Source organism: Pseudophryne corroboree, chromosome 2 (assembly GCF_028390025.1).
Source record: "Pseudophryne corroboree isolate aPseCor3 chromosome 2, aPseCor3.hap2, whole genome shotgun sequence".
Classification (NCBI taxonomy): domain Eukaryota; kingdom Metazoa; phylum Chordata; class Amphibia; order Anura; family Myobatrachidae; genus Pseudophryne; species Pseudophryne corroboree.
Genome location: NC_086445.1, coordinates 245,864,950 through 245,889,273, shown reverse-complemented (window position 1 = coordinate 245,889,273; position 24,324 = coordinate 245,864,950). Strand labels below are relative to the sequence as shown.

At 48.9% G+C, this 24,324-nt stretch overlaps 1 protein-coding gene across 1 annotated transcript in view; it reads right to left on the bottom strand.

Moving 5' to 3' along the window:
* CDK2 (cyclin dependent kinase 2) overlaps positions 1-24,324 on the bottom strand; it is a 197,753-nt gene that overhangs the window by 89,753 nt on the left and 83,676 nt on the right. Inside the window, exons 2-4 of the mRNA XM_063952608.1 lie at positions 22,184-22,261; positions 4,269-4,389; positions 3,590-3,760 (exon numbers count right to left, since the gene is read on the bottom strand). Of these exons, the coding sequence (XP_063808678.1) occupies positions 3,590-3,760; positions 4,269-4,389; positions 22,184-22,261 (370 nt within the window). The remainder of the gene's footprint in view (positions 1-3,589; positions 3,761-4,268; positions 4,390-22,183; positions 22,262-24,324) is intronic.

Genomic DNA, 24,324 nt, shown 5'->3' with positions numbered 1-24,324 from the left:
GGAACGTGGAGATACGCATCCTTGATGTCCAAGGATACCATAAAGTCCCCCTCTTCCAGGTTCGCTATCACTGCTCTGAGTGACTCCATCTTGAACTTGAACTTCTTTATGTACAGGTTCAAGGACTTCAGATTTAGAATAGGCCTTACCGAGCCATCCGGCTTCGGTACCACAAAAAGAGTGGAATAATACCCCTTCCCTTGTTGTAGAAGAGGTACCTTGACTATCACCTGCTGAGAGTACAGCTTGTGAATGGCTTCCAAAACCGTCTCCCTTTCGGAGGGGGACGTTGGTAAAGCAGACTTCAGGAAACGGCGAGGTGGATCAGTCTCTAATTCCAACCTGTACCCTTGAGATATTATCTGCAGGATCCAGGGATCTACCTGCGAGTGAGCCCACTGCGCGCTGTAATTTTTGAGACGACCGCCCACCGTCCCCGAGTCTGCTTGAGAAGCCCCAGCGTCATGCTGAGGCTTTTGTAGAAGCCGGGGAGGGCTTCTGTTCCTGGGAAGGAGCTGCGTGTTGCTGTCTCTTCCCTCGACCTCTGCCTCGTGGCAGATATGAATAGCCCTTTGCTCTCTTATTTTTAAAGGAACGAAAGGGCTGCGGTTGAAAAGTCGGTGCCTTTTTCTGTTGGGGAGTGACTTGAGGTAGAAAAGTGGATTTCCCGGCTGTAGCCGTGGCCACCAAATCTGATAGACCGACTCCAAATAACTCCTCCCCTTTATACGGCAAAACTTCCATATGCCGTTTTGAATCAACATCGCCTGTCCACTGTCGCGTCCATAAAGCTCTTCTGGCCGAAATGGACATAGCACTTACCCGTGATGCCAGTGTGCAGATATCCCTCTGTGCATCACGCATATAAAGAAATGCATCCTTTATTGTTCTAACGACAGTAAAATATTGTCCCTGTCCAGGGTATCAATATTTTCAATCAGGGACTCTGACCAAACTACCCCAGCACTGCACATCCAGGCAGTCGCTACAGCTGGTCGTAGTATAACACCTGCATGTGTGTATATACTTTTTTGGATATTTTCCATCCTCCTATCTGATGGATCTTTAAGTGCGGCCGTCTCAGGAGAGGGTAACGCCACTTGTTTAGATAAGCGTGTTAGCGCCTTGTCCACCCTAGGAGGTGTTTCCCAGCGCTCCCTAACCTCTGGCGGGAAAGGGTATAATGCCAATAATTTCTTTGAAATTATCAGCTTTTTATCAGGGGCAACCCACGCTTCATTACACACGTCATTTAATTCTTCTGATTCAGGAAAAACTATAGGTAGTTTTTTTCACACCCCACATAATACCCTGTTTAGTGGTACCTGTAGTATCAGCTAAATGTAACGCCTCCTTCATTGCCAAAATCATAACGTGTGGCCCTACTGGAAAATACGGTTGATTCGTCACCGTCACCACTGGAGTCAGTGCCTGTGTCTGGGTCTGTGTCGACCGACTGAGGCAAAGGGCGTTTCACAGCCCCTGACGGTGTTTGAGTCGCCTGGACAGGCACTAATTGATTGTCCGGCCGCCTCATGTCGTCAAACGACTGCTTTAGCGTGTTGACACTATCCCGTAGTTCCATAAATAAAGGCATCCATTCTGGTGTCGACTCCCTAGGGGGTGACATCCTCATATTTGGCAATTGCTCCGCCTCCACACCAATATCGTCCCCATACATGTCGACACACACGTACCGACACACAGCAGACACACAGGGAATGCTCCTAACGAAGACAGGACCCACTAGCCCTTTGGGGAGACAGAGGGAGAGTTTGCCAGCACACACCAAAAGCGCTATATATATATCAGGGATAGCCTTATAATAAGTGCTCCCTTATAGCTGCTTTGTTATATCAAAATATCGCCATAAATTTGCCCCCCCCTCTCTGTTTTACCCTGTTTCTGTAGTGCAGTGCAGGGGAGAGACTTGGGAGCCGTCCTGACCAGCGGAGCTGTGAGAGGAAATGGCGCCGTGTGCTGAGGAGATAGGCCCCGCCCCTTTTCCGGCGGGCTCGTCTCCCGCTATTTAGAGAAATCAGGCAGGGGTTAAATATCTCCATATAGCCTCTGGGGGCTATATGTGAGGTATTTTTAGCCTTTATATAGGTTACATTTGCCTCCCAGGGCGCCCCCCCCCAGCGCCCTGCACCCTCAGTGACCGCGTGTGAAGTGTGCTGAGAGGAAAATGGCGCACAGCTGCAGTGCTGTGCGCTACCTTTAGAAGACTGCAGGAGTCTTCAGCCGCCGATTCTGGACCTCTTCTGACTTCAGCATCTGCAAGGGGGCCGGCGGCGCGGCTCCGGTGACCATCCAGGCTGTACCTGTGATCGTCCCTCTGGAGCTTGATGTCCAGTAGCCAAGAAGCCAATCCATCCTGCACGCAGGTGAGTTGTTTCTAAGCAGCTCTTTAGGAGAGCCACCTAGATTGCACCCTTCTCGGCCGGGCACAAAAATCTAACTGGAGTCTGGAGGAGGGTCATAGGGGGAGGAGCCAGTGCACACCACCTGATCTGGAAAAGCTTTACTTTTTGTGCCCCGTCTCCTGCGGAGCCGCTATTCCCCATGGTCCTTTCAGGAACCCCAGCATCCACTAGGACGATAGAGAAATAATGTCCCAGATAATAGCGCTTTTATATTAAATTACTGTGTAATACACTCACTGCGCCTTACAAGTGCCCCCTCCTCTTTTCAACCCTGTGTCACAGTGTTCAGCAGGGGAGAGACCGGGGAGCCAGCTTCTCTGCAGATCTCTGTGGAGAAAATGGCGCTGGTTAGTGCTGAGGGACCAAGCTCCGCCCCCTCCGGCGGCTGGCCTCGGTCCCGCTCAAAGTATCACAAAACTGGCGGGGGATTTATAGAATTGCTGCCTCCGCAGACTCTAATCTCATTAACGCCAGATTTAGAGGTGTTTATTGCTGCCCAGGGCGCCCCCCCTGCGCCCTGCACCCATCAGTGCCTGCTAGTGTGTGTACTGTGTGGGAGCAATGGCGCGCAGCGTTACCGCTGCACGCTTACCTCAGGGAAGATCTGAAGTCTTCTGCCGCATATGAAGTCTTCTTTTCTTCTTATACTCACCCGGCTTCTATCTTCCGGCTCTGCGAGGAGGACTGCGGCGCAGCTCTGGGACGAACAGCAAGGGGAGACCTGCGTTCAGACTCCCTCTGGAGCTAATGGTGTCCAGTAGCCTAAGAAGCAGAGCCTATTACTTAAGTAGGTCTGCTTCTCTCTCCTCAGTCCCACGATGCAGGGAGCCTGTTACCAGCAGTGCTCCCTAAAAATAAAAAAAACCTAACAAAATTCTTTTTCAGAGAAACTCAGGAGAGCTCCCCTGTAATGCACCCAATCTCCTCTGGGCACAGGATCTGAGGTCTGGCGGAGGGGCATAGAGGGAGGAGCCAGTGCACACCCATACTAAATGTTCTTTATAGTGCCCATGTCTCCTGCAGAGCCTGTCTATACCCCATGGTCCTTGTCCCCAGCATCCTCTAGGACGTAAGAGGGGGGGGGAAAACACACCCTGACTCAGTGTACTACATGGGGTAAAGGGAAAAGATGAGGCAACGAAGGACAGCTGGAGGAGTCTCACCTCGTGTGTGTACGTTCGCACTGGCACACCAAATGCTCGTGCCAGTCCGAAGTCTGCAAGCTTGATTGCTCCATCTGCATTGATAAGCAAGTTCTGAGGCTTCAGGTCACGATGCAAGACCCGATGTGAATGGCAGAATGCTAATCCTTGCAACAGCTGGAACAAGTAACTCTGAAAACACGGAAAGAAAAGAAAGAAAAAGTGTTCACAAGAAGCTCAAACAATGCTGCAACTATACAATGCTGTTTATGGTGTAAAGTAACTAATTGAGAAAGCAGTACCCTTAAACCAGATGGAAGCACAACTACAATGAAGAGCATTATAATTTACAAGATATATTTATAGACAAAAACAGATCAGCTAAGCCACTGAAATATTTTAAATGGATAAAATGCATATATGTTTTTTAAATGATTGCTCTAGGTCACCAATTAATTCGTAGATTATATAGGTATATATTTCCTCAATTTCAAGTCATGACTAAAGTTGATAACAAACGTTGATCCTGGCATGAGTGTTAAACAATGAAATCTGACACAGTTTAACTGATGCAGACATTATTAAGCAAATGAGGATTTAAAGTTGTAGGTATTTACATACAGTAAGTACAGCAGCAAATATCTTCATGGTAAGAAGGTGATATGTGGTTTAAAACAAAACTGATAATATAAAAACTAACTTTAACGAGAACCAGTGGGATCCCTGTAATATTGGAACTGTCCATAAATTTCTTCAAGTCTCGGTTGAGGAACTCAAAGACAAGGTATAGTTTGTTTTCTGTGTGAATGACGTCCAATAGCCTAGTAATAGCAGAAACATATGAAGAAAGAGGATGTTAAAATAGAGCTGAATAAGAAAACATTTACAAGGCTTAATTTAATGATGGCTTAACAGGAGGAGTGGGATGATGCCACAGTGCACAGGACATAATTTTAGACATTTGATGAAACGAGTCAAAAAGACATTGCAATTGCCAATATTTATTCACAACCTATCAAATAAATACACAGATGGAGCCACGCTAATTCATGGCTCTAACTGTGCCGGGGCTTGCCTGCCCAGGCGCGACTATTACAGAATCTGGGAAGCACGCTCACCATTCACTGCAATGGAAGCTTCTCGGCACTCCCGTAGCGTGGCTAGGCGCCGGATCGCCTAGCCGCGCCGGGAGTGTACGTTTGCAATGGAGCCGCATTAGATGAAGCTCCATCCGTATATACACACACACACACACACACACACACACACACAATACTGTTTTAGGCATGTGTGGAAAAAATAAGAATTTACTTACCGATAATTCTATTTCTCGTAGTTCGTAGTGGATGCTGGGGACTCCGTCAGGACCATGGGGAATAGCGGCTCCGCAGGAGACAGGGCACAAAAAGTAAGCTTTTAGGATCACATGGTGTGTACTGGCTCCTCCCCCTATGACCCTCCTCCAAGCCTCAGTTAGGTACTGTGCCCGGACGAGCGTACACAATAAGGAAGGATATTGAACCCCGGGTAAGACTCATACCAGCCACACCAATCACACCGTATAACTTGTGATCTGAACCCAGTTAACAGTATGACAAACGTAGGAGCCTCTGAACAGACGGCTCACAACAAATAACAACCCGATTTTTTTGTAACAATAACTATGTACAAGTATTGCAGACAATCCGCACTTGGGATGGGCGCCCAGCATCCACTACGGACTACGAGAAATAGAATTATCGGTAAGTAAATTCTTATTTTCTCTAACGTCCTAAGTGGATGCTGGGGACTCCGTCAGGACCATGGGGATTATACCAAAGCTCCCAAACGGGCGGGAGAGTGCGGATGACTCTGCAGCACCGAATGAGAGAACTCAAGGTCCTCCTCAGCCAGGGTATCAAATTTGTAGAATTTTGCAAACGTGTTTGCCCCTGACCAAGTAGCAGCTCGGCAGAGTTGTAATGCCGAGACTCCCCGGGCAGCCGCCCAGGATGAGCCCACTTTCCTTGTGGAATGGGCCTTGACAGATTTAGGTTGTGGCAAGCCTGCCACAGAATGTGCAAGTTGAATTGTGCTACAAATCCAACGAGCAATCGTCTGCTTAGAAGCAGGAGCACCCATCTTGTTGGGTGCATACAATATAAGCAGTGAGTCAGACTTTCTGACTCCAGCCGTTCTTGAAATATATATTTTCAATGCCCGGACCACGTCCAACAACTTGGAATCCTCCAACTCGTTAGTAGCCGCAGGCACCACAATAGGCTGGTTCAGGTGAAACGCTGACACCACCTTAGGCAGAAAATGAGGACGCGTCCGCAGTTCTGCCCTGTCCGTATGGAAAATCAGATATGGGCTCTTATATGATAAAGCCGCCAATTCAGATACTCTCCTGGCTGAAGCCAGGGCCAGTAGCATGGTTACTTTCCATGTAAGATACTTCATCTCCACCGATTTGAGCGGCTCAAACCAATGGGATTTTAGAAAATCCAAGACTACGTTAAGATCCCACGGTGCCACTGGGGGCACAACCGGGGGCTGTATATGTAGTACTCCTTTTACAAAAGTCTGGACTTCAGGAACTGAAGCCAATTCTTTCTGGAAGAAAATCGACAGGGCCGAAATTTGAACCTTAATGGACCCCAATTTGAGGCCCATAGACAATCCTGTTTGCAGGAAATGTAGGAATCGACCCAGTTGAAATTCCTCCGTGGGGGCCTTCCTGGCCTCACACCACGCAACATATTTCCTCCAAATGCGGTAATAATGTTGTGCAGTCACCTCCTTCCTGGCCTTTACCAGTGTAGGAATGACCTCTTCCGGAATGCCTTTTTCCTTTAGAATTCGGCGTTCAACCGCCATGCCGTCAAACGCAGCCGCGGTAAGTCTTGGAATAGACACGGTCCCTGCTGAAGCAGGTCCCGTCTTAGAGGTAGAGGCCACGGATCCTCCGTGAGCATCTCTTGAAGTTCCGGGTACCAAGTTCTTCTTGGCCAATCCGGAGCCACTAGTATCGTTCTTACTCCCTTTTGCCGTATAATTCTCAGTACTTTTGGTATGAGAGGCAGAGGAGGGAACACATACACTGACTGGAACACCCACGGTGTTACCAGAGCGTCCACAGCTATTGCCTGAGGATCTCTTGACCTGGCGCAATACCTGTCCAGTTTTTTGTTGAGGCGGGACGCCATCATATCCACCATTGGTTTTTCCCAACGGTTCACAATCATGTGGAAGACTTCTGGATGAAGTCCCCACTCTCCCGGGTGTAGATCGTGTCTGCTGAGGAAGTCTGCTTCCCAGTTGTCCACTCCCGGAATGAATACTGCTGACAGTGCTATCACATGATCTTCCGCCCAGCGAAGAATCCTTGCAGCTTCTGCCATTGCTGTCCTGCTTCTTGTGCCGCCCTGTCTGTTTACGTGGGCGACTGCCGTGATGTTGTCCGACTGGATCAACACCAGCTGACCCTGAAGCAGGGGTTTTGCCAGACTTAGAGCATTGTAAATCGCTCTTAGCTCCAGTATATTTATGTGAAGAGACATCTCCAGGCTTGACCATACTCCCTGGAAGTTTCTTCCTTGTGTGACCGCTCCCCAGCCTCTCAGACTGGCATCCGTGGTCACCAGGACCCAGTCCTGTATGCCGAATCTGCGGCCCTCTAACAGATGAGCACTCTGCAACCACCACAGAAGAGACACCCTTGTCCGTGGCGATAAGGTTATCCGCTGATGCATCTGCAGATGCGATCCGGACCATTTGTCCAGCAGATCCCACTGAAAAGTTCGTGCGTGGAATCTGCCGAATGGAATCGCTTCGTAAGAAGCCACCATCTTTCCCAGGACTCTTGTGCATTGATGCACAGACACTGTCCCTGGTTTTAGGAGGTTCCTGACAAGTTCGGATAGCTCCCTGGCTTTCTCCTCCGGAAGAAACACCTTTTTCTGAACCGTGTCCAGAATCATTCCCAGGAACAGCAGACGTGTCGTCGGGGTCAACTGAGATTTTGGAAAATTCAGAATCCACCCGTGTTGTTGCAGCACTAGTTGGGTTAGTGCTACTCCGTCTTCCAGCTGTTCTCTGGATCTTGCCCTTATCAGGAGATCGTCCAAGTAAGGGATAATTAATACGCCTCTTCTTCGTAGAAGGATCATCATTTCGGCCATTACCTTGGTAAAGACCCGAGGTGCCGTGGACAATCCAAACGGCAGCGTCTGAAACTGATAATGACAGTTTTGCACCACGAACCTGAGGTACCCTTGATGTGAAGGGCAAATTGGGACATGCAGGTAAGCGTCCTTTATGTCCAGGGACACCATAAAGTCCCCTTCTTCCAGATTCGCTATCACTGCTCTGAGTGACTCCATCTTGAACTTGAATTTTTGTATGTACAGGTTCAAAGATTTGAGATTTAGAATAGGTCTTACCGAGCCGTCCGGCTTCGGTACCACAAATAGCGTGGAGTAATACCCCTTTCCCTGTTGTAGGAGGGGTACCTTGACTATCACCTGCTGAGCAAACAGCTTGTGAATGGCTTCCAATACCGTCGCCCTGTCTGAGGGAGACGTTGGCAAAGCAGACTTTAGGAACCGGCGAGGGGGAGACTTCTCGAATTCCAACCTGTAACCCTGAGATACTACCTGTAGAATCCAGGGGTCCACCTGTGAGCAAGCCCACTGTGCGCTGAAATTCTTGAGTCGACCCCCCACCGTTCCCGAGTCCGCTTGTAAGGCCCCAGCGTCATGCTGAGGGCTTTGCAGAACCCTGGGAGGGCTTCTGTTCCTGGGCAGGGGCTGCTTGCTGCCCTCTCTTACCCCTTCCTCTGCCCCGAGGCAGATATGACTGTCCTTTTGTCCGCTTGTTCTTATAGGAACGAAAGGACTGCGGCTGAAAAGACGGTGTCTTTTTCTGTTGGGAGGGGGTCTGAGGTAAAAAAGTGGATTTTCCGGCAGTTGCCGTAGCCACCAGATCCGATAGACCGACGCCAAATAATTCCTCCCCTTTATACGGCAATGCTTCCATATGTCGTTTGGAATCCGCATCACCTGACCACTGTCGCGTCCATAAACTCCTTCTGGCAGATATGGACATCGCATTTACTCTCGATGCCAGAGTGCAAATATCTCTCTGCGCATCTCGCATATAAAGGAAAGCATCCTTTAATTGCTCTATAGTCAATAAAATACTGTCCCTATCCAGGGTATCAATATTTTCAGTCAGGGAATCCAACCAGACGACCCCAGCACTGCACATCCAGGCTGAGGCGATGGCTGGTCGCAGTATAACACCAGTATGAGTGTATATACTTTTCAGGGTAGTTTCCAGCCTCCTATCAGCTGGATCCTTGAGGGCGGCCGTATCAGGAGACGGTAACGCCACTTGTTTTGATAAGCGTGTGAGCGCCTTATCCACCCTAGGGGGTGTTTCCCAGCGCGCCCTAACCTCTGGCGGGAAAGGGTATAATGCTAATAACTTTTTTGAAATTAGCATTTTTCTATCTGGGTTAACCCACGCTTCATCACATACATCATTTAATTCCTCCGATTCAGGAAAAACTACAGGTAGTTTTTTCACCCCCCACATAATACCCCTTTTTGTGGTACTTGTAGTATCAGAGATATGCAAAGCCTCCTTCATTGCCGTGATCATATAACGTGTGGCCCTACTTGAAAATACGTTTGTTTCATCACCGTCGACACTAGATTCAGTGTCTGTGTCTGGGTCTGTGTCGACCGACTGAGGTAAAGGGCGCTTTACAGCCCCTGACGGTGTCTGAGACGCCTGGGCAGGTACTAACTGGTTTGCCGGCCGTCTCATGTCGTCAACTGATTTTTGTAATGTGCTGACATTATCACGTAATTCCATAAACAAAGCCATCCATTCCGGTGTCGACTCCCTGGGGGGTGACATCACCATTATCGGCAATTGCTCTGCCTCCACGCCAACATCGTCCTCATACATGTCGACACACACGTACCGACACACATCAGACACACAGGGAATGCTCTTATCGAAGACAGGACCCCACTAGCCCTTTGGGGAGACAGAGGGAGAGTTTGCCAGCACACACCCAAGCGCTATAATATATATATGGGAACAACCCTATATAAGTGTTGTTCCTTATAGCCGCTTAAATATATAAAAATATCGCCAAAATATGCCCCCCCTCTCTGTTTTACCCTGTTTCTGTAGTGCAGTGCAGGGGAGAGTCCTGGGAGCCTTCCTCACAGCGGAGCTGAGCAGGAAAATGGCGCTGTGTGCTGAGGAGAATAAGCCCCGCCCCCTATTCCGGCGGGCTTTTCTCCCGGAGTTTTAGACATTTGGCATGGGTTAAATACATACATATAGCCTTAATGGCTATATGTGATGTATTCTTTTGCCATAAAAGGTATTATATATTGCTGCCCAGGGCGCCCCCAGCAGCGCCCTGCACCCTCCGTGACCGTCTGGTGTGAAGTGTGTGACAACAATGGCGCACAGCTGCAGTGCTGTGCGCTACCTTCATGAAGACTGAAGAGCCTTCTGCCGCCTGTTTCCGGACCTTCAATCTTCAGCATCTGTAAGGGGGGTCGGCGGCGCGGCTCCGGGACGAACCCCAGGGTGAGACCTGTGTTCCGACTCCATCTGGAGCTAATGGTGTCCAGTAGCCTAAGAATCCAATCCATCCTGCACGCAGGTGAGTTGAAATTCTCTCCCCTAAGTCCCTCGATGCAGTGAGCCTGTTGCCAGCAGGACTCACTGAAAATAAAAAACCTAAAAAACTTTTTCTAAGCAGCTCTTTAGGAGAGCCACCTAGATTGCACCCTGCTCGGACAGGCACAAAAACCTAACTGAGGCTTGGAGGAGGGTCATAGGGGGGAGGAGCCAGTACACACCATGTGATCCTAAAAGCTTACTTTTTGTGCCCTGTCTCCTGCGGAGCCGCTATTCCCCATGGTCCTGACGGAGTCCCCAGCATCCACTTAGGACGTTAGAGAAATAAGATTTTACTCACCGGTAAATCTATTTCTCGTAGTCCGTAGTGGATGCTGGGGACTCCGTAAGAACCATGGGGAATAGACGGGCTCCGCAGGAGACTGGGCATTTTAAGAAAGATTTAGTACTACTGGTGTGCACTGGCTCCTCCCTCTATGCCCCTCCTCCAGACCTCAGTTAAGGAAACTGTGCCCGGAATAGCTGACATTACAAGGAAAGGATTTTGGAATCCAGGCTAAGACTCATACCAGCCACACCAATCACACCGTATAACTTGTGATAACATACCCAGTTAACAGTATGAACAACAACAGAGCATCAAACAAACGGATGCCAACATAACATAACCCTTTATTAAGCAATAACTATATACAAGTATTGCAGAAGAAGTCCGTACTTGGGACGGGCGCCCAGCATCCACTACGGACTACGAGAAAAAGATTTACCGGTGAGTAAAATCTTATTTTCATTAACGTCCTAGTGGATGCTGGGGACTCCGTAAGGACCATGGGGATTATACCAAAGCTCCCAAACGGGCGGGAGAGTGCGGATGACTCTGCAGCACCGAATGGGCAAACACAAGGTCCTCCTCAGCCAGGGTATCAAACTTGTAGAATTTGCAAAGGTGTTTGAACCCGATCAAGTAGCTGCTCGGCAAAGCTGTAATGCCGAGACCCCTCGGACAGCCGCCCAAGAAGAGCCCACTTTCCTTGTGGAATGGGCTTTTACGGATTTTGGATGCGGCAATCCCGCCGCAGAATGAGCCTGCTGAATCGTGTTACAGATCCAGCAAGCAATAGTTTGCTTTGAAGCAGGGGCACCCAGCTTGTTGGATGCATACAGGATAAACAGCGAGTCAGTTTTCCTGACTCCAGCCGTTCTGGCCACATAAATCTTCAAAGCCCTGACTACATCAAGCAACTTGGAATCCTCCAAGTCACAAGTAGCCGCAGGCACTACAATAGGTTGGTTCAAATGAAAAGATGACACCACCTTTGGCAGAAATTGGGGACGAGTCCGTAATTCTGCCCTGTCCATATGGAAAACCAGATAGGGGCTTTTACATGACAAAGCCGCCAATTCTGACACACGCCTAGCCGAAGCTAAGGCCAATAGCATGACCACTTTCCACGTGAGACACTTTAGCTCCACGGTCTTAAGTGGCTCAAACCAGTGGGATTTCAGGAAACCCAACACCACGTTGAGATCCCAAGGTGCCACTGGTGGCACAAAAGGGGGCTGAATATGCAGCACTCCCTTCACAAACGTCTGAACCTCAGGAAGAGAAGCCAGTTCTTTTTGAAAGAAAATGGATAGGGCTGAAATCTGGACCTTTATGGACCCCAATTTCAAGCCAAAAGTCACTCCTGACTGTAGGAAGTGCAGGAACCGGTCCAGCTGGAATTCCTCTGTAGGGGCCTTCCTGGCCTCACACCAAGCAACATATTTTCGACATATATATGGTGATAGTGTTTTGCCGTCACGTCCTTCCTAGCCTTTATTAGCGTAGGAATAACTTCATCCGGAATGCCTTTTTCCGCTAGGATCCGGCGTTCAACCGCCATGCCGTCAAACGCAGCCGCGGTAAGTCTTGGAACAGACAGGGCCCCTGTTGCAACAGGTCCTGTCTGAGAGGCAGAGGCCATGGGTCCTCTGTGAGCATTTCTTGCAGATCCGGGTACCAAGTCCTTCTTGGCCAATCCGGAACAATGAGTATTGTTCTCACTCCTCTTTTTCTTACGATTCTCAGCACCTTGGGTATGAGAGGAAGAGGAGGAAATACATAGACCGACTGGAACACCCACGGTGTGACTAGTGCGTCCACAGGTATCGCCTGAGGGTCCCTTGACCTGGCGCAATACCTTTTTAGCTTTTTGTTGAGGCGGGATGCCATCATGTCCACCTGTGGCAGTTCCCATCGATATGTAATCTGCGTGAAGACTTCTTGATGAAGTCCCCACTCTCCCGGGTGGAGGTCGTGCCTGCTGAGGAAGTCTGCTTCCCAGTTGTCCACTCCCGGAATGAACACTGCTGACAGTGCTTGCACGTGATTCTCCGCCCAACGAAGAATCCTGGTGGCTTCCGCCATCGCCACCCTGCTTCTTGTGCCGCCCTGGCGGTTTACATGAGCCACCGCGGTGATGTTGTCTGACTGAATCAGCACCGGTTGGTTGCGAAGCAGAGGCTCCGCTTGACTCAGGGCGTTGTATATGGCCCTTAGTTCCAGGATATTGATGTGCAGACAAGCCTCCTGACTTGACCACAACCCTTGGAAGTTTCTTCCCTGAGTGACTGCCCCCCACCCTTGGAGGCTTGCATCCGTGGTCATCAGGACCCAGTCCTGTATGCCGAACCTGCGGCCCTCGAGAAGGTGAGCACTCTGCAGCCACCACAGAAGAGACACCCTGGCCCTGGGGGATAGGGTGATCAGCCGATGCATCTGAAGATGCGATCCGGACCACTTGTCCAACAGATCCCACTGAAAGATCCTCGCATGGAACCTGCCGAAGGGAATGGCTTCGTATGACGCCACCATCTTTCCCAGGACTCGCGTGCAGTGATGCACCGACACCTGTTTTGGTTTTAAGAGGTCTCTGACTAGAGTCACGAGCTCCTGAGCCTTCTCCGCCGGGAGAAACACCTTCTTCTGGTCCGTGTCCAGAATCATGCCCAGAAAGGGCAGACGCTTCGTAGGAATCAGCTGCGACTTTGGGATATTCAGAATCCAGCCGTGCTGTTGCAACACCTCCTGAGAGTGTGCTACGCTGATCAGCAACTGCTCTCTGGACCTCGCCTTTATGAGGAGATCGTCCAAGTATGGGATAATTGTGACTCCTTGCTTTCGAAGGAGCACCATCATTTCCGCCATTACCTTGGTAAATATTCTCGGTGCCGTGGACAGACCAAACGGCAACGTCTGGAATTGGTAATGACAGTCCTGTACCACAAATCTGAGGTACTCCTGATGAGGTGGATAAATGGGGACATGCAAGTAAGCATCCTTGATGTCCAGAGACACCATAAATTCCCCCTCTTCCAGGCTTGCAATCACCGCTCTGAGCGATTCCATTTTGAACTTGAATCTTTTAAGATAAATGTTCAGGGACTTTAAATTCAATATGGGTCTGACCGAACCGTCCGGTTTCGGTACCACAAACATTGTGGAATAGTAACCCCATCCCTGTTGAAGGAGGGGAACCTTTACCACCACCTGCTGGAGATATAACTTGTGAATTGCCGCTAACACTACCTCCCTTTCCATGGGGGAAGCTGGCAGGGCCGATTTGAGGTAACGGTGAGGGGGCATCACTTTGAATTCCAGCTTGTATCCCTGAGACACAATCTGTATGGCCCAGGGATCCACCTGTGAGCGAACCCACTGGTGGCTGAAATTTCGGAGACGCGCCCCCACCGCTCCCGGCTCCACCTGTGGAGCCCCAGCGTCATGTGGTGGATTTAGTGGAAGTCGGGGAGGACTTCTGTTCCTGGGAACTAGCTGTATGGTGCAGCTTCTTTCCTCTACCCCTGCCTCTGGCAAGAAAGGATGCACCTCTGACTTTGCTTTTTTGTGATCGAAAGGACTGCATTTGGTAATACGGTGCTTTCTTAGGTTGTGAGGGAACATATGGCAAAAAATTTGACTTCCCAGCCGTAGCTGTGGAAACTAGGTCCGAGAGACCGTCCCCAAACAATTCCTCACCCTTGTAAGGTAAAACCTCCATGTGCTTTTTAGAGTCGGCATCACCTGTCCATTGCCGAGTCCACAGGACCCTTCTGGCAGAAACAGACATTGCATTTATTCTAGAGCCCAGTAGGCAAATGTCCCTCTGGGCATCCCTCATATATAGGACAGCGTCTTTTATATGCCCCAGGGTTAGCAAAATAGTATCCTTGTCCAAGGTATCCAGTTCCTCAGACAGAGTATCTGTCCATGCTGCTACAGCACTACACATCCAGGCCGACGCAATTGCCGGCCTCAGTAGAGTACATGAATGTGTATAAACAGACTTCATGATACCTTCCTGCTTCCTATCCGCAGGATCCTTTAGGGAGGCCGTATCCTGTGACGGCAGGGCCACCTTCTTAGATAAGCGTGTCAAAGCTTTGTCTACCCTAGGGGAGGATTCCCAGCGCATCCTGTCCGTTGGCGGGAAAGGATACGCCATAAGTAACCTTTTGGAAATCAGCAGTTTCCTATCATGAGAATCCCACGCTTTTTCACATAACTCATTTAACTCATGTGAAGGGGGAAAAGTCACCTCTTGCTTTTTCTCCCCAAACATATAAACCCTCTTTGCTATAATCATGTAGCGGATGGCTTTAGCCATTTTAGGCTGCAATTTTGCATCATCGCCATCGACACTGGAGTCAGAATCCGTGTCGATATCTGTGTCAACAATTTGGGATAGTGGGCGCTTCTGAGACCCTGACGGCCTCTGCGCTGTAGGATCAGGCATGGGCTGAGACCCCGACTGTCCCAAGGCTTCAGCTATATCCAACCTTTTATGCAAGGAGTTTACATTATCATTTAACACCTTCCACATATCCATCCAATCAGGTGTCGGCGCCGTCGGCGGAGACACCTCATTCATCTGCACCTGCTCTGCCTCCACATAGCCCTCCTCGTCAAACATGTCGACACAAGCGTACCGACACACCACACACACAGGGGATGCTCTATATGAGGACAGGACCCCCACAAGGCCTTTTGGAGAGACAGAGAGAGAGTATGCCAGCACACACCCCAGCGCTATATAACCCAGGAATTACACAGTAACTTAGTGTTTACCCAGTAGCTGCTGTATATATGATTAATGCGCTAAATTTATGTGCCCCCCCTCTCTTTGTACCCTCTTTCTACCGTGAGTCTGCAGGGGAGAGCCTGGGGAGCTTCCTCTCAGCGGAGCTGTGGAGAGAAAATGGCGCTGGTGAGTGCTGAGGAAGAAGCCCCGCCCCCTCAGCGGCGGGCTTCTGTCCCGCGATTTGGTGTAAAAAATGGCGGGGGCTCATGCATATATACAGTGCCCAGCTGTATATATGCTGCTTTTGCCAGGAGGTACTCAATTGCTGCCCAGGGCGCCCCCCCCCCCCTGCACCCTACAGTGACCAGAGTGTGTGGGTTAGTGTGGGAGCAATGGCGCACAGGTGCAGTGCTGTGCGCTACCTCATACGAAGACAGGAGTCTTCTGCCGCCGATTTTGACGTCTTCTTGCTTCAACCCGCCGGCTTCTGTCTTCTGGCTCTGCGAGGGGGACGGCGGCGCGGCTCCGGGAACGGACGACCAAGGTTAAGTTCCTGTGTTCGATCCCTCTGGAGCTAATGGTGTCCAGTAGCCTAAGAAGCCAACCTAGCCGCAGTTAGTAGGTTTGCTTCTCTCCCCTCAGTCCCACGTAGCAGAGAGTCTGTTGCCAGCAGAAGCTCTCTGAAAATAAAAAAACCTAACTAAAATACTTTCTTATTAGCAAGCTCAGGAGAGCTCACTAAAATGCACCCAGCTCCTTCCGGGCACAGATTCTAACTGAGGTCTGGAGGAGGGGCATAGAGGGAGGAGCCAGTGCACACCAGTAGTACTAAATCTTTCTTAGAGTGCCCAGTCTCCTGCGGAGCCCGTCTATTCCCCATGGTCCTTACGGAGTCCCCAGCATCCACTAGGACGTTAGAGAAAAAAAGCTGCAAAGTAAGAATGCTTTAAAAAATTTAATTATTAATAGTTTCTTTTTTATCCATTATCAAAATGCAAAGTGAACAGAAGTGAAATCTAAATCAAATCAATATTTGGTGCGACCACACTGTCTTAAAAACAGCATCAATTCTTCTAGGTACACTTGCACACAGTTTTTGAAGGAGCTCGACAGAGGTTGTACTAAACATCTTGGGGAACTAATCACATATCTTCTGTGGATGTAGGCGTGCTCAAATCATTCTATCTTTTCATGCAATCCCAGACAGACTCTATGTTGAGATCAGGGCTCTGAGGGGGCCACATCATCACTGCCAAGACTCATTGTTCTTTACTGTAAAGATAGTTCTTAATGACATTGGCTGTATGTTTGGAGGAGTCGTCCTGCTGCACAATAAATTTGGAGTCTGATATGCATGATGGACAAGTACCTGCCTGTATTTCTCAGCATTGTAACACAAAGAAACAAGCAACTTTGAGGACCGTAGATGCAGTGGTCAGCCAAGGAAACATAGTGCATCAGATAAAAGACATCCTGCTTACTTCCCGTCAAAATCAGATGTCCAGCAGTGATATCAGCTCAGAATTGTCAGAAACCAGTGGGACCCAGGTACACCCCATCTACTGTTTGGAGAAGTCTGGCCAGCAGTGGTCTTCATGGAAGAATTGCTGCCAAAAGCCATATCTTCTACGTGGAAACAAGGCCAAGCGACTCAACTATGCAAGAAAAGATAGGAACTAGGGTGCAGAAAGAATAACACATAGGATTTCAATTACCTACCGGTAATTCTTTTTCTCGGAGTCCATTAGGGATACTGGAGTCACTTAGTACGATGAGGGTATAGATGGGGTCCAGTGCACTTTAAATTCTTCAAACAGGGTGTCCTGGCTCCTCCCCTCTATGCCCTCCCCCGCAGCCCAGTCTAGGAAACTGTGCCCGAAGGGGATGGACATACTTGACAGGAGGAAACATGACAAGACAACTATTGGTGAGATTAACGAGCCAGCACACCGCAAAACAAACTAACAGCCAGTGAAACAGAACACAATAGCCGAGTCAAACAACTTCAACAAGAACAAACTTGCAAAAAGGTCGAAGCACAGAGGCTGGCGCCCAGTATCTCTTATGGAAAATGAGAAAAGGATTTACCGGTAGGTAATTAAAATCCTATATTCTCTATCATCTATAAGGGATTCTGGGGTCACTTAGTACGATGGGGATGTCCCAAAGCTCCCAGAACAGGTGGGAAAATGCGGAGACGTCTGCAAAACCATATGTCTGAATTGGATATCCTCTTTGGCCAGGGTATCAAACCTGTATAACTTGACAAACGTGTTTGTCCCTGACCAGGTAGCGGCCCAGCATAGTTGCAAGGCCGAAACACCACGGGCAGCCGCCCAGGAAGAACCCACCGACCTACTAGAGTGGGCCTCGATAGACCGAGGAACCGGCAAGGCCGCTGTAGTGTAGGCCTGCAGAGTAGTAAGCCTAATCCAGCGGGCAATTGACTGCTTTGAAGCAGGACAACCCTTCTTGTAAGCATCATACAGCACAAAGAGGGAATCCGATTTCCGGACAGCAGCCGTCCTCTTGACAAATCTTCAGGGCTCGCACCACATCCAAGGACTTAGGGTTTGAGGAAGTGGAGGAAGCCGACGGAACCACAATAGGCTGATTCAGGTGGAATGCAGAAACCACCTTAGGCAGGAACTACTGACAAGTCCCGAGTTCCACTCTGTCCTCATGAAAGACCAAGTATGGACTCTTGCAGGACAAAGCTCCAAGTTCCGAAACGGGCCTAGCTGAAGCTAATGCCAATAGCATAACAGTCTTCCAGGTAAGGAACTTGTCCTCAACCGACACCAGTGGTTCAAACCAATAGGATTTGAGAAAGATCAAAACCACGTTGAGATCCCAAGGTGCCGTGGGCGGCACAAAGGGAGGCTGGATGCGAAGGACACCCTGTAGGAACGTCTGAACTTCAGGTAAAGCAGCCAATGTCTTCGGAAAGAAAATGGACAAGGCCGAGATCTGAATTTTTATGGAGCCCAATCTTAGGCCCATATCCACACCAGCCTGCAAGAAACGCAAAAAGTTCCCCAGGTTGAAATCCTGATACCTTCGGCCCTCACACCAGGAGACATAACGTTTCTAGATATGGTGGTAATGCTTTGACGTGACAGCTTTTCTGGCCTGAATCATGGTTGCAATAAGCTTGTCCGGAATTCCTCTCTCAGCTAGAAGGTTTCGCGCTACCGCCATTAAACAAAGCCGCCGTGAGTACGGGTAATGAGAATTGCCTGAACTCACTCCCTTCTGATTCTTTTTAGAACCCTGGGGAGCAACGGAATTGGAGAAACAGGTACACCAGCTGGTAAACCCACGGCGTTGTCAGCACATCCACTGCCGCCGCCAGAGAGTCCCTTGTCCTGTAACAATAGCACAGAAACCTGTTGCTGAGTCGAGAGGCCATCAGATTGATCTGCAGACAACCCCACCGATCTGTTATTAGTTGAAATACCTGCGGATGGAGACCCCACTCTCCTGGGTGTAGGTCGTGACGACTTAGGAAGCCCGCCTCCCAGTTATCCACTCCCGGAATGAATATGGCCGATACTGCCCTTGCATTTCTTTCTACCCAGAGGAGTATCTTGGATACCTCACGCATGCAGGCCCTGCTCTTTGTCTCTCCCTGCCGATTGACGTACGCCACAGCTGAGGCGTTATCCGGCTGAACCTGAATGGCTTGACCTTGAGGCAGGTGAGACGCCTGCAGCAGAGCACTGTAGATCGCCCAGAGTTTCAGTATGTTTATTGGAAGAACGGCTTAGTGACTTTACCACCTGCCTTGGAACTGTGCCCCTTGAGTGACCGCTCCCCAACCTCGAAGGCTCGCGTCCGTGTTTAAGAGAATCCAATCCTGGATCGCGAAGCTCCGACCCTCCATGAGGTCGGAGGGCTGCAACCACCACAGGAGAGATTCTGGCCTGCAGTGAGACACATATGACCTGGTGCATCTGCAGATGCGAACCCCACTATTTCTTCAGGAGATCCAGTTGGAATGTCCTCGGATGGAATCTGCCGAACTGAATGGCCTCGAAGGATGCCACCATCTTTTCCAATAGGCGGGTGCAAAGATGTACAGAGACCCGGTTTGGCTGCAAACCGCTCGAACCAACTCCTGAAGCGTCCTTGCCTTGTCCATAGGAAGGAAGACCTTCTGAGCCATCGTGTCCAAGATCATCCCTAGGAACTAGAGACGCTGGGTTGGCTCGAGGTGGGATTTTTGGAATCCAACCATGGTGTAACAACAACAATGTTGTAGTGCGGCAGATGCTGTCCAACAGTTACTCCTTTGATCTCGCTTTTATCAAAAGACTGTCCAGCTAGGGGACAATGGGGGTAATTCAAAGCTGATCGCAGCAGCAAATTAGTTAGAGGTTGGGCAAAACCATGTGCATTGCAAGTGTGGCAGATATAACATTTGCAGAGAGAGTTAGATTTGGGTGGGTTATATTGTTTCTGTGCAGGGTAAATACTGGCTGCTTTATTTTTATACTGCAATTTAGATTTCAGTTTGAACACACCCCCACCCAAATCTAATTCTCTGTGCACATGTTATATCTGCCCACCCTGCAGTGCACATGGTTTTGCCCAACTGCTAACAAATGTGCTGCTACGATCAGGTCTGAATTACCCTTAATGTTCACTCCCTGAATCCTGAGTTCGAACATAAATTTCCGCCATCACTTTTGTGAACACCATTGGAGCCGTGGATAGGCCGACGGGTAGTGCCTGGAACGGATAGTTTTTGTCCAGCAGAGCAAACCTGAGGTAGGTTTGATGAGGCGGCCATATCGGAATATGGAAGTACGCGTCCTTTATGTCCAGAGAGACGAAGAACACCCTCTCCTCCAGACCTGAGATCACTGCTCTCCAAGACTCCATTTTGAACCGGAAAACCCGCAGATATGGGTTTAACAATTTGAGGTTCAAAATGGGCCTCACTGAACCATCCGGTTTTGGTACCACAAAAAGGCTGTAATAATATCCCTCGCCCCGATGTTGCAGTGGCACTGGAACAATGACTTGAGTCAAAACCAAGTTTTGAATGGCCTCCTGCAGCGTAAGGCACATGTCTTCAAAGCCGGCAAGCCAGACTTGAAAAACCTGTGAGGCGGAGAGCATTCGAACTCCAGTTTGTAGCCCTGGGAGATCCAGTCTTTCACCCAAGTATCCTGGCAGGAGCATTCTCAAATCAGGCTGAAGAATCTCAGACGAGCTCCCACCCCGAGATCCCCCCATGAGCGGAGGGACACTGTCATGCTGAGGATTTAGAGAAGACAGAGCTGATGTCCTGGTCCAGAGTTCTTGTGGTGGCAGGCTTACCTCTGGTGGCACTTCTGGCTTTTCCCTTAAACCTTGCGGTCCGAAAGGACTGCAGCAAAGGCCCCATGTAAGAGCGTCTAGCTGCAGACGGGAGGTACGTGGATTTTCCAGCCGTAGCCTTTGAAATCCATGTGTTTAACTCACCCCCAAATAGCCAATCTCCTGTGAAAGGCAAAGCCTCTACACTCTGTTTTGACTCTGCATCCGCCACCCACTGACATAGCCACAGCGCCCTGCGTGCAGGAACCGCCATGGTAGAAGTACCAGCATTTATAATGCCTAAGCCTTTTTAGGTTTCACAGAGGAAACGAGCAGCTTCCTGGATATGCTGAATCAGCATCACCATTTCAGCCAGGGACTTATCCCCAGTTAGGCCCTCCTGAAGGTTACCTGCTCAACTATGTATGGCGTGAGTCACCCAACAGCCTGCAATAACAGGCCTTTGGGAGGCTACTGCTGCAATATAAATAGCAGGACCCCCAGCAACAGTCTCCCTCAGTGCAGGTAGGCTTTTGCCCAACAGCCTACCTGAAAATAATAAATGTTTACATTAAATTGAAAAAAAAATCCTCTGGCGCTCCAGAGTGAGGGGAGGAGCCAGCACACCCTGTTGGAAGAATTTAAAGTGCACCGGCTCCTTTGGCCACAACTATACCCCATCGTACTAAGTGACCCCAGTATCCCTTATGGATGATAGAGAAATAGGAGCAGATGCTCTGGACTGATGAGTCAAACTTAGAAATATTTGAATGTAACAGAAGGCAGTTTGTTAGCCAAAGGGCTGAAGAGCGGTACAATAATGAATGTCTGCAAGCAAAAGTGAAGCATGGTGGAGGCTCATTGCAAGTGTGGGGCTGCATTTCAGCAGATGGAGTTGGGGGATTTGGTTAATATTAATGGTGTCCTCTATGCTGAGAAATACAGGCAGGTACTTTTCCATCAGGCAGTACAATTATGGAGGCATTTGATTGGCTCCAAATTTATTGTACAGCAGGACAACAAACTCAAACATACAGCCAATGTCATTAAGAACTATCGTCACAGTAAAGAAGAGCAAGGAGTCTTGGAAGTGTTGATATGGCCCCCTCAAAGCCCTGATCTCATCACCATCATGTCTGTCTGGGATTACATGAAAAAAAAAACACAGAAGGATTTGAGCAAGCCTACGTCCACAGAAGATCTGTGGTTAGTTCGCCAAGATGTTTGGAACAACCTCCCTGCTGAGCTCCTTCAAAAACTGAGTGCAAGTGTACCTAGAAGAATTTATGCTGTTTAAAGGCAAAGTTTGGTCACACCAAATATTTATTTGAATTTGATTTCTCTTCTTTGCATGTTGTGAATTGATAAAACTATTAATACTTCTATTTTTGAAAGCATTCTTACTTTACGGCAATTGTTCCACACCTGCCCAGAACCTTTGCACAGTACCATGTTATATATCTATATATAATATATAGACAGGAACAATGAGCAAGCTTTTTCCATCTGTTTACTCGAATAGGATAGGCTTGGAAAATTTCAAGGTGTTTACAAGCCATTAAAGTCATAGATATATGCAAGAAAATTTGCTTACTTGACTATGTTTGGGTGATTAAGTTCTTTTAGGAGAGAGATTTCTCGGATGGCTGTGCTTGGAACCCCTTCTGTCTCCCTAGGAGAGAAAAAAAACGCAATTAGAAGATTTTTGAGAAGCAGGGTTACAACTGCTCTTACTATTGTTGATATTTTATTTTTTAAATCATTGGCAAGCTCAATTTTCCTATATTAGTGATGGATGACTGGCATCAAGAGTGACACTTCATGGAGAAAAGATACCATTCCAACATTCAGATGCTGCATCTGATAAAGGGAAAGTTTCTCTTGAACCTTTCATCACCACTGATGAGCAAGTCAGGTTGTTCCATACAATTTATGTATCTCATTTTAGCATGGTACTTTCTGCCTCAATAACCTTCAATGTGAACAATAATTGTCCAATAACCCTGTAAGAGTGATAAGATTTTAATTACGTACCGGTAAATCCTCTACTCGTAGTCCATAGAGGGTGCTGGGGTCCACATTAGTACCATGGGGTATAGACGGGGCCACTAGGAGCCACTGGCACTTTAAGAGTTTGAGAGCGTGGGCTGGCTCCTCCCTCTATGCGCCTTCTACCAGACTCAGTCTAGAAACTGTGCCCGAGGAGACGGACAACTTCGAGAGAAGGATTTTACACAGATAGTGGCGAGATTCACACCAGCTCACACACAAGGCAAACCAAGCTAACTAGCTTGAAACATCAGCAACGACTGAGCAATATTACTTACCTAGTAACAAAACAGTACTTAACCAAGAATTAAGCAGTACTGAACTAAGTAACCACTGCAGGATCACGAAGCGCTGGGCGGGCGCCCAGCATCCTCTACGGACTACGAGAAAAGGATATACTGGTAGGTAATTAAAATCCTATTTTCTCTTACGTCCTAGAGGATGCTGGGGTCCACATTAGTACCATGGGAATGTACCAAAGCTCCCAGAACGGGAGGGAGAGCGCGGAGGTTCCTGCAGAACTGATTGGCCTCTGAGGACCTGAAGTTTGGTCAAAGTATCGAACCTGTAGAACTTTGCAAACGTGTTCGACCCAGACCAAGTAGCCGCTCGGCAAAGCTGTAAAGCAGACACACCCCGGGCAGCCGCCCAGGAAGAACCAACCATACGAGTAGAGTGGGCCTTAACACACGTAAGACACGGCAATCCTGCCATAGAATATGCATGCTGGATAGTGAACATGATCCAGCGAGAGGTCGTCTGCTTAGAAGCAGGACAACCAAGTTTCTTGGGATCATACAGGACAAACAGAGTCCTATTTTCTGTGACGAGCAGTCCTCTTCACATAGATTTTAAGAGCTCTTACAACATCCAATTTTGATGAAATTGAGGGGTCAGTAGCAACAATAGGTTGGTTGATATGAAATGCCGACACAATCTTCGGAAGGAACAGCTGACGAGTCCAGAGCTCAGCTCTATCTTCATGGAAGATCAAGTAGGGGCTCTTACAAGATAAAGCCCCCAACTCTGACACACGTCTAGCAGAAGCTAAGGCCAACTAAGTGACAGCCTTCCATGTGAGAAACTTGACCTCAACCTCCGTAGAGGCTCGAACCAATCCGATTGGAGGAACTGCAATACCACGTTAAAATCCCAGGGCGCGGTAGGCAGCACAAAGGGAGGCTGGATGTGCAGAACCCCTTTCAGAAAAGTCTGAACCTCAGGGAGGGAAGCCAAATGTTTCTGAAAGAAAATGGATAGGGCTGAAATCTGGACCTTTACGGATCCCAACCTGATATCCACACCTGCTTGCAGGAAGCGGACAAACAGTCCCAGTTGGAACTCCACCGTACAAAACTTCTTTGACTTTCCTAGCCTGTATCAGGGTAGGAATAACCTTGTTCGGAATGCCCTTCCGAGCGAATATCTGGCGTTCAACCTCCATGCTGTCAAACGTAGCCGCGGTAAGTCTTGATAAGCGAACGGCCCCTGCTGCAGCAGGTTCTCCCGAAGAGGAAGAGGCCTCGGCTCTTCTAGCAGTTGATCCAGAAGATCCGCGTACCAAGTCCTTCTTGGCCAGTCCGGATTAATGAGGATTGCCTAAACTTTTGTTCTCCTTATGAGTTTTAGAACTCTTGGAATGAGTGGAAGTGGAGGAAACGTGTACACCGACCTGGAACAATACTG